The sequence below is a fragment of the Ceratotherium simum genome, chromosome 17, assembly GCF_057802395.1.
Source record: "Ceratotherium simum simum isolate JZ-2026a chromosome 17, ASM5780239v1, whole genome shotgun sequence".
Lineage (NCBI taxonomy): Eukaryota > Metazoa > Chordata > Mammalia > Perissodactyla > Rhinocerotidae > Ceratotherium > Ceratotherium simum.
This window is the reverse complement of record NC_141916.1, coordinates 58,874,079-58,891,120: the sequence shown is the minus strand read 5'-3', so window position 1 is coordinate 58,891,120 and position 17,042 is coordinate 58,874,079. Positions and strand designations below refer to the sequence as shown.

The window sequence follows — 17,042 nt, the reverse complement described above, 5'->3', positions numbered from 1 at the left end:
AAATCAAAAAATACCTGGAGACAAATGAAAATGAAAATACGACATGCCAGAATTTATGGGATACAGCAAAAGCCGTTCTAAGAGGGAAGTTTATAGCAATACAGGCCTATCTCAACAAACAAGAAAAATCTCAAATAAACAATCTAACAATGCACCTGAAGGAACTGGAAAAACAAGAACAAACCAAGCCCAAAATCAGTAGAAGAAGGGAAATAATAAAAATCAGAGCAGAAATAAATGAAATAGAGACCAAAAAATAGAAAAACTAATAAAACCAAGAGCTGGTTCTTTGAAAAGATCAACAAAATTGACAAACCTTTAGCTAGACTCACCAAGAAAAAAAGAGAGAAGGCACAAATAAGTAAAATCAGAAATGAAAGAGGAGAGGTTACAACAGACACCTCGGAAATACAAAAGATTATAAGAGAATACTATGAAAAGCTATATGCCAACCAATTCGACAATCTGGAAGAAATGGATAAATTCTCAGAATCATACAACCTTCCAAAACTGGATCAAGAAGAAGTAGAGAATTTGAATAGACCAATCACCAGTTAGGAGATCAAAACAGTAATCACAAACCTCCATAAAATATAAAAGTCCAGGACCAGACGGCTTCCCTGGTGAATTCTACCAAACATTCAAAGAAGACTTAATACCTATCCTTCTCAAACTCTTCCAAAAACTTGAGGAGGGGGGGAAGCTCCCTAACTCATTCTACGAAGCTGACATTACCCTGATACCAAAACCAGACAAGGACAACACAAAAAAAGAAAATTACAGGCCAATATCACTGATGAACATCGATGCAAAAATCCTCAATAAAATACTAGCAAATCGCATACAACAATATGTTAAAATGATTATACACCATGATCAAGTGGGATTTATTCCAGGGATGCAGGGATGGTTTAACATTCGCAAATCAATCAACGTCATACACCACATTAATAAAATGAAGAATAAAAATCACATGATCATCTCAATAGATGCAGAGAAAGCATTTGACAAGATACAGCATCCATTTATGATAAAAACTCTGAATAAAATGGGTATAGAAGGAAAGTACCTCAACATAATAAAGACCATATATGAGAAACCCACAGCTAATATCATCCTCAATGGTGAAAAACTGAAAGCCATCCCTCTAAGAACAGGAACCAGACAAGGATGCCCACTGTCACCACTCCTATTTAACATAGTACTGGAAGTCCTAGCCAGAGCAATCAGGCAAGAGAAAGAAATAAAAGGGATCCAAATTGGAAAGGAAGAAGTGAAACTGTCACTATTTGCAGATGACATGCTTTTATATATAGAAAACCCTAAAGAATCCACCAGAAAACTTTTTGAAGTAATAAACGAATATGGTAAAGTTGCAGGATACAAAATCAACATACAAAAATCAGTTGCATTTCTGTACACTAACAACGAAGTAGCAGAAAGAGAAATTAAGAATACCATCCCATTTACAATTGCAACAAAAAGAATAAAATACCTAGGAATAAACTTAACCAAATGGGTGAAAGATCTGTACACCGAAAACTATAAAACATTTCTGAAAGAAACTGAAGAAGACACAAAGAAATGGAAAGATATTCCGTGCTCTTGGATTGGAAGAATTAACATAGTTAAGATGTCCATATTTCCTAAAGCCATCTATAGATTCAATGCAATCCCTATCAAAGTTCCAACAACATTTTTCACAGAAATAGAACAAAGAATCCTAAAATTTATATGGAACAACAAAAGACCCCGAATAGCTAAAGGAATCCTGAGAAAAAAGAACAAAGCTGGAGGTATCACACTCCCTGATTTCAAAATATACTACAAAGCTGTAGTAACCAAAACAGCATGGTACTGGCACAAAAACAGACACACAGATCAATGGAATAGAATCGAAAGCCCAGAAATAAACCCACACATCTATGGACAGCTAATCTTTGACAAAGGAGCCAAGAACATACAATGGGGAAAAGAAAGTCTCTTCAACAAATGGTGTTGGGAAAACTGGATAGCCATACGCAAAAAAATGAAAGTAGACCCTTACCTTACACCATACACAAAAATTAACTCCAAATGGATTAAAGACTTAAATGTAAGACCTGAAACTGTGAAACTTCTAGAAGAAAACATAGGCAGTACGCTCTTCGACATCAGTCTTAGCAACATCTTCTCAAACACCACGTCTGACCGGGCAAGAGAAACAATAGAAAAAATAAACAAATGGGACTACATCAAACTAAAAAGCTTCTGCACAGCAAAGGAAACCATCAACAAAACGAAAAGACCACCTAACAATTGGGAGAAGATATTTGCAAACCATACTTCTGATAAGGGCTTAATCTCCAAAATATATAAAGAACTCATGCATCTTACCAACAAAAAAACTACCAACCCAATTAAAAAATGGGCAAAAGACCTGAACAGACATTTCTCCAAAGAAGATATACAGATGGCCAACAGACACATGAAGAGATGTTCAAAATCATTAACTATCAGGGAAATGCAAATCAAAACTACAATGAGATATCACCTCATGCCCGTCAGAATGGCTATAATTAACAAGACAGGAAACAACATGCGTTGGAGAGGGTGTGGAGAGAAGGGAACTCTCATACACTGCTGGTGGGAGTGCAAACTGGTGCAGCCACTATGGAAAACAGCATGGAGATTCCTCAAAAAATTAAGGATAGAACTACCATATGATCCAGCTATTCTACTGCTGGGTATTTATCCAAAGAACCTGAAAACACCAATGCATAAAGATACATGCACCCCTGTGTTCACTGCAGCGTTATTCACAATAGCCAAGACTTGGAAGCAACCTAAGTGCCCATCAAGGGACAAATGGATAAAGAAGATGTGGTATATAGACACAATGGAATACTGCTCAGCCATAAGAAACGATGAAATCCAGCCACTTGTGACAACATTGCTGGACATTGAGGGTATTATGCAAAGTGAAATAAGTCAGAGGGAGAAGGTCAAATACCATATGATTTCCTTCATTAAGTAGTAGATAATAACAACAATAAACAAACACATAGAGACAGAGATTGGATTGGTGGTTACCAGAGGGGAAGCGGGGAGTGAGGAGGGCGAAAGGGATAATTCAGCACATGTGTGTGGTGATGGGTTATAGATAGTATTTGCGTGATGAACATGATGTAATCTATGCAGAAATAGAAATATAATGATGCACACCTGAAATTTATACAATGTTATGAACCAATGTTACTGCAATAAACAAAAAATTAAAAAATAAATAAAAATAAATAAATAAAATTAAATATATTTCTTATTATGTCTCATGGCCTAAAACTTGAGCCACTGACTGTGACAGAGCAATCAAGATCTAAAAGCCATTGCCAAAGGGTTGCAAGGATTAAACAAGATTATGGATATAAAGGGGCTAATATAAGTGTTGCTGTTCTATTTTTACAAACTATGACTATCTCTGGATAAAGATGTGCTAATTTGAACTTCAAACCTCCAGTCACAGTTATTAAAAGCTTATTTTAAAATGTTTACCTAGTTAAAAACAAAACATGCATTACTTCCAAACAGTCTTTGGATTCTAATCAATACACTTGTTACTTGGCAAAATCCACCAACATTACAAATGCATATCCTTTCACCCAGCAATTCTACTTCAGGGAATTTACCTAGAAATATACTTCACATATGAATAAACTAAATGTGTACAATATTTTTTTTTACTGCAGCATCATTTTATGTAACAGCAGAAATTTTAAGCAAACTAAATATCCATCAGTAGAAACCTTGTTAAATTTTAGCACATCCATACAATGCTGTTGGTAACAACAATGAGGAAGCCATTGGAAGGAGTTTCAAAATACATTAATGAAAAAAAAAAAAAAAAAAAGAACAGGCAAAAAGGAAGGGTAACACCTGTGTTGAAAGAAACATTTTTGCTCTAAAGGGATTATGCATAAAATGTTTCCGGAAGAATACAAAAACAAGTAAATAGAAAAAAGAGAGTATATATTTGTTTGTATATACATAGACTGTTTCTGGAAGAATATATAAGAAATAGGTAAGGAGAAGAGAGCAGTTGAGGTGAGAAGGATAGATATATATATACATGTATGTATGTGTAAAAATTTAAAACAACAAATCAGAATCCACTAACAAGATATAGTCAACTGATATTTAGAGTGATCAAATTTTATGCTTACTTATAGAAAGCAAATGAAAACCAAACTAATATAATGCAGGACAAACATAGGACATGGTCCTCTACATAAAAGAAAAGCTGCATTTGAAGTTTAGCAAAGAAAGTTTTACTCCTTGGCTATTGTTAGAGGTTAAAAATAAACTGGGACAATGTCAAATATTTCTAATCTGTCACCTCAATGAAGATCAACAATAAATACTAGTGTCTACTATATATAACTGTTATCTCTAGCACTCCTTAATTAAGCTCAAAAAAAAAAAGGAGGCAATTACTAGTACTTTCCTTATCTATTCCAGAGTTAGCCTCTTTGCAATAATGACTAAGGTAAAAAAGGAAAGAAATTCATTCTTTCCTTGACACATATACATTATATGTTAATTACATATTAACATATATGTATGTATACATATGTATGTAACATACATACATGTATGTATGTCTTACATACATAAGACTACAAAATTGTAGTCTTATTAATCACATAGATGGAGTTGCAACCATCCCAAGACCATGTATTATACTAATTCATGTCATTACAGTTCCAATACAAGAAAGAAGATCAGAAGAGGCAGAAGAATGTCAACGCTAACACTTGGGCAATTTACAAAGCACCTTTTGAAAAGAGCAGCATGGAAACTACTACTGAAGATACTAATAGTGTTTACTTTAAAATTTTAAAAATTGAATCTGCATAGCAGTTTCTACCTATTGTAACAACAGTCTCAATTATTAACCATAAAAATATAAACAGAGGAATGAGAAAGAAACCTTGACAGCACTTGGATGTAAGTTGGTGGTAGGAATGAGGACGTATGTCAGATGCGGGACACTAAACTCAGAACACCTGCACCTTACCTTCTTCTGAAGAACATTAACCTTGCGCTCCTTCACATCCAGCATGTCCTTGAGGTCATGTATCTCTCCAGCCTGTGTCCCCTTCTCCTCAGCCATATCCTGAATTTGTTTTGTCTTCTTATTCAGCATGGTTTCCTTCTCTTCCAAACGCAATCGGAGAGCATCCACCTAAGAATGTAAGATTTTTACAAATGATTAATTAAAAGAAGGGAATGTAATTCCTTTCAAATAGATGTGTATAGTTGCCCAAATGATACTTATGTAGTAAACTTTCATTAGAATCAAACACAGTCCCACTCTAAATATAATTATTACTACTTAGAAATCAAATCCTAAAACTTTGTGAGCACTTTTATAATAAAAATAAAATTTATATCAGTTAAATTTATATCAGGATAAACAGATCTGAATCAAGGGGACAAAATAGAGAATTGTTATAAAGAGGTTGAGTTTTGCTACTTCTATTAAAGTTGTATAATCCGCAACTATGTTTCTCAAACTTTCTGTGCATTAGAACCACTTGGAGGGTTTAAAGAGATTGCCAGGCCCAGCCACCAGAGTTTTTGATTCAGCAGGGTTGGGGCTCAAGAATTAGTATTTTAACAAGTTCCCAAGTGATGCTACACTGCTTTAGAAAATGTAAAATTGGAAAGAAAACCATAAGCATTACCAAGCATGACACTTGCTGTATCAGATAACACAATCTAGCTGTAGGACGTGATGCTTTTAGGGCAGACAATCCCATAATTCACTTAGATATCTGTACAAGGCAAAGCAAAGGTCTACTTTCAGACCCCAAGACTAGTCAGCTAAAGTCTGGTGTCCAGTTATCTTTATTCCTGAAGTTTAACAGCTTTTGTTAGATGTAACTTTAAAATAAATAAAATCTAATCATAGTCCTTTTTTTTTTTTTTTTGGCAAGGAAGATTAGCCCTGAGCTAACATCTGCTGCCATTTCTCCTGTTTTTGCTGAGGAAGACTGGCCCTGGGCTAACATCCATGTGCCATCTTCCTCTACTTTATATGTGGGACACCTGCCACAGAATGGCTTTACAAGCAGTGCCTAGGTCCGTGCCCGGGATCCAAACCTGAGAACCCCAGGCCATCAAAGCAGAGCATGCCAACTTAACCACTACTCCACTGGGCCAGCCCCACAGTACTTATTTTTAACTCTATTCACAGTAAATTTCATTAAGCATACTCACACACCAAATTTTTCTGGTTTTTTTGCTTTTCCGCTAAGGATTTATAATTCAGCAAACAGTTACACATTTAATTATAGCAAAACAAGGAGGTGGATTTCTTTCATCTTAAGACAGTGAGACATCTTAAGACAGAAATATAACGTAAGTCATATACGCAAGCCACATATCAAATTTTAAATTTTCTAGTAGCCACATTAAAAAGTAAAAAAGAAACAGGTAAAATTAATTTTAATAATATATTTTATTTAATCTATCTACAATATTGTCATTTCAAGCATGTAATCCATATTTAAAAAACTGTTAACTTATTTTACATTCTTTGTTTCATACTAAATCTTCAGCGTTCAACGCACATTGTAATTTATACTTAACAGCATATCTCAGTTTAGACTAGCCATACTTCAGGTGCTCAACAGCCACATGTGGCTGGTGGCTACCACACTGACAGTGCAAATCTAAGATATCAAGTATGTTTCTACAAAACATCTTTAGTCTTGAACTTGTCCTATATTATTTTTTCTGTCTGACTGTGGATTAACAGTTAATGGCTTAAAGAAAAAAAAGGTAATATGGGTAATGACTCATATTTAGAGTACACCAAAACTCTCAGGAAAAATCTAATATTATATCTAAACTATAAGGTATTTGAGAACCAATACTATGTGTATGGTGGTACTTACAGCTCAGTGGGCATGGAAAATTTCCTCCTCAACTGCTATAGTTGAGTCACTATGTACTTACACATTATGCTGGACTATGCTGGGAAAACAAAACACGTAAATAAACCAGATTTCACTCTGCTAAACTACATTTCTACCAACCACTTCAATGCCACCAGTCTCACCGAACCAGAAACTGGGGAAGCTATGTTTTTAGGTACCATTTATAATCCTTCACCACAAGTTCTACCATGCCCCCTCAATAAAAACTCTTTCACCTCTAATCTTCCTCTGTTCTGCTTCAATGAACGATATACGGTTAATCTTATCATATTCTGGAAAGGCCCACCTAAGAACTTTCAAACTCTGAAAATCTTATTTCTGAAACAATTCTTTTCTTTCTTCTATGCCTGCTAAATCTACTCTTTGTTCACAGCATAACCTCTGATCCATCATCCCTATGTTTTTTTCCTTATTCATGTCTATTCTGGTTTTACTTGTTTTTCTCTCAGTTTTTCTCTCAGCCTGAACAGTCATTTCAAACACAGCCTCACACCATCTCCCTTTTTTTTTCAGTCACATTTGCTTTACAAATCTTTACTTCTATATTAAACAGCTTTCTTTATTCTACCCTCAAACTTCTGACCCTTCCTACATATGGTCATGTATATGCTTGCCAACCATATATATAGTATATTAAAAATCCTTACCATTCTATCCTCAAGTATCGTATTTTCTTCCCCTGCATTCTCCCTGTGGAAAATTTCACTCTCCCATGGCAATCTGAGAAGCTGATACTTAGAGAGGATAGCAGGCCCAAGATCTCATAGCCATAAATAAGTGATAGAGAAGGGATTTAAGATTAAATGGTCTGTCTCCAGATCCTATGATCTTAACCACTAATTCTATAATACACTTCTCCTCTCAGAGCTAGACAAAAAAGAGTATATATTGTATGATTTCATATATGTAAAGTTCTAGAAAATGCAAACTAATTACAGCAATGCAAAGCAGATGAAAGGTTGCCTGGGAATGAGGGCGGAGGGTGGAAGTAGTGCAGAATATCAGGGAGAGGCAGGAGAAAGAGATTACAAAAAGGTACAAGAAAACTTTTGGGGGCCAGCCGCTGCGGCTTAGTGGTTAAGTTCAGCGCGTTCCACTTCGGTGGCCCAGGTTTGGTTCACAGGTGCAGACCCACACCATTCGTCTGTCAGTGGCCATCCTGTGGTAGTAGCTCACATACAAAAAGAGGAAGATTGGCAGCAGTTGTTAGCTCAGGGCGAATATTCCTCAGCAAAAAAGTTTAAAAAAGAAAACTTTGGGGACAATGTTCATTATCTTGTCTGTGGTGTTGGTTTCACAAGTGTATGTGTCAAAACTTACCAAACTGTACATTTTAAATATATGCAGTTTATTTTATGTCAATAAATCTGCTTTTTTTAAAAAGTAAAATTAGAAAACATGGTAATGGTATAGGAATAAACCAACAGACTGTCGCAACAGAAGTGGAAGCCCAGTTACTGACCCACACATACAGGGACTCATACATATATAAAACAGAGGTGACACTGTAATCAGTGAGGAAAAGATAGAGTATTCAATAAATTGTTGAATTTATTCAGCTAGACAATTGGCTACCCATAACGGGGAGGAGGGAGGATCCCTAACTCATATCATACACAGAAATGAATTCTAGGTGAATTAAAGATTTATATATGAAAAGCAAATCTTTACAACTTTTAGAAGGAAATATAGGAAAATACTTTTAAGGTATTGAGGCATGGAAGGATATTTTTTAAAAGACACAGAATGGACACATCATAAAGGAAAAATACTGATAAATCCGACTATGTTAAAATTTAAAACTGCACATCATGATACCATTTTAAAGTGTTTATATTTTTATGTGCCTGAAATAGTTCTTAGTAAAAATAAAACTAAGGAAAATAGAGGCATATTTATACTTGCTTTTAAAAATGTAGATATTTTGTAAACTGGCCAAAATTAAACATGACCCAACACAGAACTACAATTTTTAAAATTTATGACCATTTACAATTGCTCCAAAAAAATTAAATTCTTAGGTATAAATCTAATAACACATGATAGGATCTGTATGCTGAAAGTTAGAAATGGCTAATTAAAGAAATCAAAAAAGATCTAAATGAGTCCTTCCTTTGAGTACTATATGAAATGTAAGCCTACCTAAAATTTTCCTCCAGGACAAAGAAAAAGAAAAGATTACTTAGCAGTGATTAAAAAAAAATGTGTTTTACTAACAAACAGTAGAACTACAATAAGTCAAACCCAGTGAATCCAAGAGATGTTACACTAAAAATTTCCACTTTTGGTGCCTGACTTCAGCACTGAAGACCTCAGAGCAAGAATTAAAATCCAATCCAAAACAAAGATGAATTATATGATTACCACTGAGTTTTCCAATGGTCCTTTCTAAAGTGCAAGATGACAAAAGTCTTTAAGTTTCCCTTGGTTTTCCTTCATCTACCTACTACAATCAGAAACACTTCACCAAGCAAAGAAGAAAAAAGGTCCAGAAGAGAAATGTCAGAACAGACTGAATATTAATTCAATCGAGAGAAAAGGACTGCCACCACAGAGCAAAGATCTTTGTAGAATATGAAATTCAACAACTAGGCTGCTCAAGATGCCAAAAAAACTCACTGACCCTTATCCACTTGGCATTCAGGCACAGCTCAAGCTTGCCTGGCGTGGCTACTAATCCTATCTGACAGTATCAGATTTGGTTCCTATTAGCTGAATCCATTACAGGGCATCAGTCACGGTGAGTCAAGAGGGTGCTTATTGAATCCATTGACCCTTCTGCATAGTTAAAGAGGTCAAAGTCTTAGAAAAGTATACATGTCAAAAATTTAAAAAATAAATAAATCACACACTAAATAATTTGTACCTAACTTCTACATTCTAATTTGTATTTTGTATACTATATATTCCACCTCTAATATGTATACTATGTATTCCAATAACCACAAGCAAAAAACAAAGCAACTCACCTAAAAAAAAATTTTATGCAACATCCCCGAAATACACTATTCAATTCTTATTATAAAGGCAAAAATCCCTGACATTTAAACCTGTAGATAAGTCTTAACTGCCTAATTTCCTTGTCTCTCAGTTCTTCTCAGCATTAATAGCAGAAAAATGAAAGGCTTTCCGTCCGTGGGTCAGGAATCAGAACACAGCAGGAAAACATCCCTTATCACTTCTAAATGTTTCTCATTCTGATGGTACCAAAGTCTCATAGGACAATAACTGTTAGACTTCATATTGCTGCTTCTTTACGAAAAGTACCTAGATGCCCTTGTTCCACTTTTACATTAGATCCCTGACTCAGGTAAGTGACCTGGAAATGTGCCAGTGCTAACCAGTCATAAAAACTGGCATGCCATTTTGAGGGAATGTCAGGTATGAGACCCACATACCTGACACAAAAGGACACAAAAAAGTAAAGAATGAAAACTCTTGTTATAAACATATAAACCTTTGGTATAAGAATAGCTGGAAATGCAGGCTTTGATATAAGAAATACTTCATATCACAAATATTGAGCACAGAAATTACCCAAGTCCATACTCTAATTACTAAAGGATCTTTTCTTTACTAAGTATTCAATTCAAATCACCTGTGTACACTTTTTCTTAGTCTGCTTTTTCGTGCAATGCAGAATTTAAATGTGCTGGTCTGGAGATCTGACATAAAAACAACCACAAAAACCACCTTGCTACTACTAGATTAATTGCTCTGAATTTTAACTGATCTTTTCGTTTGGAGTGAACTAAATTCACAGCATAATTTTGCGTGAGGTCCACATTTTGCAAACCACAAAAAACATATTCAGGAAAGCCCCTCAGAGACTCAGGGACACAGTCATCACCCTAACACCATTCCTGGCAGAAGGAATAAGACCTTGTTTATTCACATCAACTGAGCTGGAGGAATAGCATCCACCCAGCTTGCCAAGCACAAAGGTCTGTGGCAAATAGGTATGCCAAGTTCAACAAAAACAGAAGGTCTTTCTCTAAAAAAATTTCTCTACCAATGGACATGAACAGAAAAATGGCTACCTTGCTGTTTTGGCTTCTCGCTTCTGATCACAAAACTATTATGTCAACCTATCTTAACCTTCTTTTGTTTTACATCAATAAATAGATCTACCTAAATGCATATTAGCAGTAACAACTGCATGGAAACAACAGTTTGTTTCCTGTAATTCCTCTCTTGGCTTTATCAATATGACTCACCCCCTTTCTAATTCTCTGACCACACCTTTTCAGTTTTCTTCACTGGATCCTCTGTCATTTCCCCCTCTTCACATCTCACTTTATACAACTTCCTTTGGAAAACCCAATTCAATCCTAAGGCTTTAACCACCACCTCCATAATGACAGCTTCCGAATCTTTATTCCTAGCCCCACCCAGTTCTAAAAACTTGAGATTCTAACAAAATTTTCTACTTAAACCAGATCTTTCATTGAATATTTAGTTTAGAATGAGATTTTTTTTAGAACCTTTTCTTTTAAAGGATCTTTAAAGATCACCTAATACAGCCAAACATTAGTGTAAGTTAAATCTGAGTGCTAAGTATCTATTACATTATTTTCTGCATTTTTTCTGTATTTGGCAGCATTTCATAAATTTTTAAAAAATTAAATAATCTAAATTTCTAATTTTAAAGCTGAGGAAATCAAAGCCCAAACTAAGTGACTTGCCCAAGATCACTGTGTATAATTTCCTATCACCATATTTCCCATTGTTCCTATCTGGAAAGGAGGCTGAATGAAGGGCATTGGGCCATGAGATTGACAACGTACACAAGTAAATCTTTTTAAAAGGCTTTGAGGCAACAAATTGCATTGAGCTCTGAAGTCTCATACCTGACAAAACGTTGAAAAGCTCAGAGAAACATCAAAAAGGCCAAGGGTAGAGATGGGCCATTCCAGAGTACCCGGTTTATCTGTATTTTGTTTAAAAAAAAAAAAAAGGCTGCAAATATATAATCTAAAACACCAATGTTGATATCGTCTCCACCCACTTTCCCTTGAAAATTCGTAGCAAAGAAGACACTATAATGATTATACAAAGTATATTGTAATAAGCTGTATTCAGGTATGCAGCCCTAATAGGAATGTTAATACTCTAGGTCTCTGCAAATGCAATAAAGCAAGACAGTCAGCCAAACTAGTTCTTCTACCTTGATTCCTCTAAGCCAACACATCTCTAACACTTCCTCATTGTGGTATCAGAACTAAAATCAACTAAGCCTTATAGCCCTCTCTATTTGAAAACCCCTAGAATCTCAAAGAGCGAATCTCCATATTGGAAGAACCCTTAAAGGTCACCTGATTCAATCTCTCATCTAAAGCCTGAATCTCTTTATACAACACCCCTTTTAAGCAGGCTTCTCTAGTATTTGAACACCTCCAATAAAAACCAGGTACATGGTTCCTCTCTAGAGGCTGCTCACACTCTGCTTTTAACAAGTATAGTAAAAAGTACGTAAAAATAATATGTTTTTCTACAGTTTTATCCACTGGCCCAAGGTCAACCCCTTAGGCCAGCCGCTCTTCCACATAACAGCCATTCAGATACAAGGTGACTATCATGTACTCCCAAGAGCATTTCTCTTCCAAGATACCCTTCAATTATTCCTTAGTATTCCATGGTTTCAGAATCTTTGCATCTAAACATGCCTAAATGTGCCAATGTCCCTCAAAGCATTGTTTCCAGAACTCAATATTTTAGGTGTGGTCTGATCACCTCATCCTTATTTCTAGACATTTATAAAACAATCTAAGATTGCATAAAGTTTTTGTTTTTTTGTGGAGTTTTTTTTGGCGAGGTGACTTTGGCAGCCACTTTACAGATATTGAAGGATTACTTAAAGTAGACTGTTTTGTTTTGTTTTGGTTTTGGTTTTTACGGTTTTTTGGGTTTTTTTTTTTTGGGCTAGCTTTTTGTTGGAGAAAGGGAGGGACAGAAAAATAAAGAGTTTTACAGTCATCCTATTAAATTTTATCCTGCTTGATTTAGCCCATTACTCTCCTTTAAAGTTCTTTTGGAAGGCTGAATTTCTAATCTAACAGGCACGTCACCCACCCCACCTGACATTTTTTTCCATCCAATTCATTAATAAAAATATTTAACACAGAACAGTCAAGGTTAGAGATACAAGATACTACCAGAAACTTATATGTAGGTTAACACATATCATTAAACACCATCTTTTGGGAAAAGTCATTTTACAGCAATGAAGAAACCCAATTATCATCTTATCCAGCTTACATTTCTCCATCTTATTTACATCAACTTGCCAATGCTTTGAAGATGTATAGATCTACTATGTCTCCCATATATTCCTGATCTTCCAGACTAGAAATCCTTTATATAGAAAGAATATAAAACGAGTCTGAGATGATCTAGTTTTAATGCTGACTTTTAGCGATCACTGTTTCTACTTCAAGGTCCTCCAATACTCCATTCTAAAACTGCACTTAGGAAAAAGATTAGGTTGTGCATAGATTTGGCAATCCTTTCTTCCCTTTTTTGAAAATCAAAATATTTGCTCAAAGCCAATCGCAGAAACCTGTCTTCATGATTCCTCAGTGATGATCAGTAACAGATCAGTATTTTTATTTGCACCTGGGATTTAAACTGTCCTAACCAAAAGACAAAAATTTTATAGCACTTCTCAAACTGAGGAAACTGTTAAAATGCAAACTCTGATTCAGGAGGAAGGGCTCAAGATTCTGTGTTTCTAATAAGCTCTCAGGTGAGCCTGTACTGCTGCTCTTTGAACTTTGAGTAGTAAGGTTGTAAACTTCTTGGATGCTTTCTTATAATTTCTCTTTTCACACAACATGGGCTTCATTTTCATGTTTCCACTGTTGAAATATACATTCTACCCTTTTCAGTCCTATGATGTTCATCTTGATGGGGACAACAAAAATAATCTAGATGCAGAATTTCAGCTGCTCTATCATCTAGCAACATTATACCAACAAGTAGAAGCAACCAATAAGCTCCTCATTTTATGATCTTTCTCCAAAAGTCTTCACTTTTATTGGATAAACTCCAATTCATTTTGGAGTTTTGGTTTTAACAGCACTATTGTTGTTAGGCCTGTGCCAAAATCTTATATTGATATTTGATTATCTTTTCCTACTTGTCACATTAACATCATTTTTCTACTATTCTTTTGTGCATCTCACTCCTTCCCTCTAGCTACAATTTCTTTCTTTTTAGCAATCCTTTCTATGTAGATCCATGGGTAGTAAACTCTCTGTTTGTGTTAGTCTGAAAAAATATCTTTATTCTACCTCCACTGATGAATGACAGTTTAAGCTAGGTACGGAATTACGAGCTGCCAATGTCTTTCACTAAACGTTGAAGATTTTACTGTACCATATTCTCACTCCTGTTGTTGCTGTTGAAAGGTCTGCTGCTGGCCCAACCGTTAATCCTGTGTTGGTTAACTATCCTTTCTCTCTGGCAGCTTTTAAGCTCAGTTTATCTATGGTTTCGTTATGATGTATGTAGGTGTGGATATTTTCCTGCTCAAGAGTTCTTTGTTCCTGAACTGAAGGTCCATTTCTATCAAGTCAGCAAAATGCTCAGCAATTATCTCTTTTAAAATTGCCTCCCATTCCTTCTATCTTCTCCTTTTGAAACTCCCTTAGACTTCCATTTCCACAGACTTCTCTTTAATAAATCTGTCTTTTTATCTGTCCTGTTGCTCTCTGGATAATATCTCATCAGATCTACCTTCCAATTCACTAATTGTCCCTGCAACTCTCTTTAATCTGCAGTTTAATACATTGAGTTTTTCATTTTAGTTATATGTTTCTTGTCTAAAATCCTATACCGTTCTTTTACAACATGCCTGGTATTATTTATAGTGTTTTGCTTTGTTCATGTTTTAAATCCTTCCTTCATGTATTTAATAATAATAATAATAGTTAATATTTACTGAGTGCTACTATGTACATATATTAATTCATTTAATTCTCACATTTTAATTTAATTCTCTATGAAGTAATGCCATTATTCTCACAAATGAGGAAACTGAGGCACAAAAAATATAAACTTACATAACAAGTAAGTGGCAAAGCCAAGATTAGAAGACACACCACCAAACAGCTAGTACCTACCTTTACTACATTGCATCAGCTTTTACTCTTAATAGACCTGAAACAACATCCCCAAAAGTTGTATCTGTTCATCCATTCTGGAGACTGCTCCCATGCTTATTAGTCCATCCTTTATTTTAGTCATTTAACTTACAGTTTCATTCTATTATCCAATGTTCCTAAGGGTCTAATCACTCTATTTGTTCTTACTTCTGATATTGGCTCAGAACAGATTTAATTCCACAGGTGATTAAGTAATTTGGGGTTGTAAGTTCATTCTAAACAGGGCTTTTATCTGTGGGAATCTGTGTGGACTAGGTTGAAAGCATGTTCCCTGAGAGCAGCTATGTATATTCAAATTCAAACCTGCATGAGGAGAGATTTTTTCCCCTAACTCAAAGGTCAGGTAAGTCAGTTTCTTATACTGTCAATTAATACTGGTAGGAGGAATTTTTCCTAGTCCACCCTTTCTCAGGAGTGTTCTGGATTCATGCAGGGGTCTCAGTTTCAAATCCCAACCCCATTTAGGGCCAAGGTCTATCTGCTGTCCACACATTACCATTAAAATCCAAGCCCCTTGGTTACAAAAATGATAACCCCTCAGAACAACCCTGGTGTAGAGTCCTTGTTGACAAACGCTCATTGTTGGAAGGAATGAGGAGAGACATCTGCCCTGTCAGAGAGATCAGCCAAATCAATTCTGAGACTCAGTGTGGTAATAAACCACATCCAGCTTACCCTCACAGTAGTTACATAGTCAGAATTACTTTTTTCAAACTTTTATCAACTTGGAGAAAGAACTATATTACTCTCATTCCTCAATTCACTTAAAACTATCATTGATCCATGCAAAGTTCTACTGTTGTTTTATTTTATAGTAGTCTCCCCTTATGTGTGGTTTCGCTTCCCATGGTTTCAGTTACCTGCAGTCAACCACAGTCCAACAATATTAAATGGAAAATTCCGGAAATAAACAATTCTTAAGTTTTAAATTGTGCATCATTCTGAGTAGTGTAATGAAAATCTCACAGCATCCTGCCCAGGAAGTGAATCATCCCTTTGCCCAGCTACCTGTCCATTAGTCACTTAGCAGGCATCTTGGTTATCAGATCGACTGTCATGGTATTGCAGTGCTTGTGCGGTTCAGGTAACCCTTATTTTACTTACTAATAGCCGAAAAGCACAAGAGTAGTGATGCAGGCAATTCAGATAAGCCAAAGAAAAGCTGCAAAGTGCTTCCTTTAAGTGAAAAGGTGCAAGCTCTCTGCTTAGTAAGGAAAGAAAAAAAATCATATGCTGACGTTGCTAAGATCTACAATAATTTTTATTACAGTATATTGTTATAATTGTTCTAATTATTAATTATTGTTGTTAATCTCTTACTGTGCCTAATTTATAAGTTAAACTTTATCATAGGTATGTATGTATAGGAAAAAACAGTATATACAGTCATGCTTTGCTTAAAGACAGGGAATGATCTAAGAAACGTGTCATTAAGCAATTTCGTCAGTGTGTGAACATCATAGAGTGTACTTACAAACCTAGATGGTATAGCCTACTACACACCAAGGCCATAAGGTACTAATCTTATGGGACCATGGTCATATATACAGTCCATCACTGACCAAACAGTTGTCATGCAGTGCATGACTGTATAGGGTTTGGTACTATCCGTGGTTTTAGGCGTCCCCCTGGAGTCTTGGAATGTATCCAATATCCATTCTCCCTTCAATATGCAGCCATTCTAAAGCGTTTAATATGTTCTTGAATATGCATGCATGTTAGAAATATAGAGGCTTCTTTTTGTATACATATGGTTTTAATTTATATGAACGCTATATAACTCATTCTGTGTTTCTTACTTTTAAAAAATATATATCCATGGTCCTATGAATACTTTTATCTAGATCATTGTTGTTGACTTTTACATAACATTCCATGGTACACATCCACTGTGTTT

The 17,042-nt window shown here is 35.4% G+C and overlaps 1 protein-coding gene across 14 annotated transcripts in view; it reads right to left on the bottom strand.

Annotated features, from left to right (window-relative positions):
* Window positions 1-17,042, bottom strand: part of ERC1 (ELKS/RAB6-interacting/CAST family member 1) — a 567,884-nt gene that overhangs the window by 410,044 nt on the left and 140,798 nt on the right. For all 14 annotated transcript variants that reach the window (XM_087442948.1, XM_087442946.1, XM_014793927.2 and 11 more), the window contains one exon: window positions 5,054-5,221. In XM_087442948.1, coding sequence (XP_087299074.1) covers window positions 5,054-5,221 — 168 coding nt within the window. The remainder of the gene's footprint in view (window positions 1-5,053; window positions 5,222-17,042) is intronic.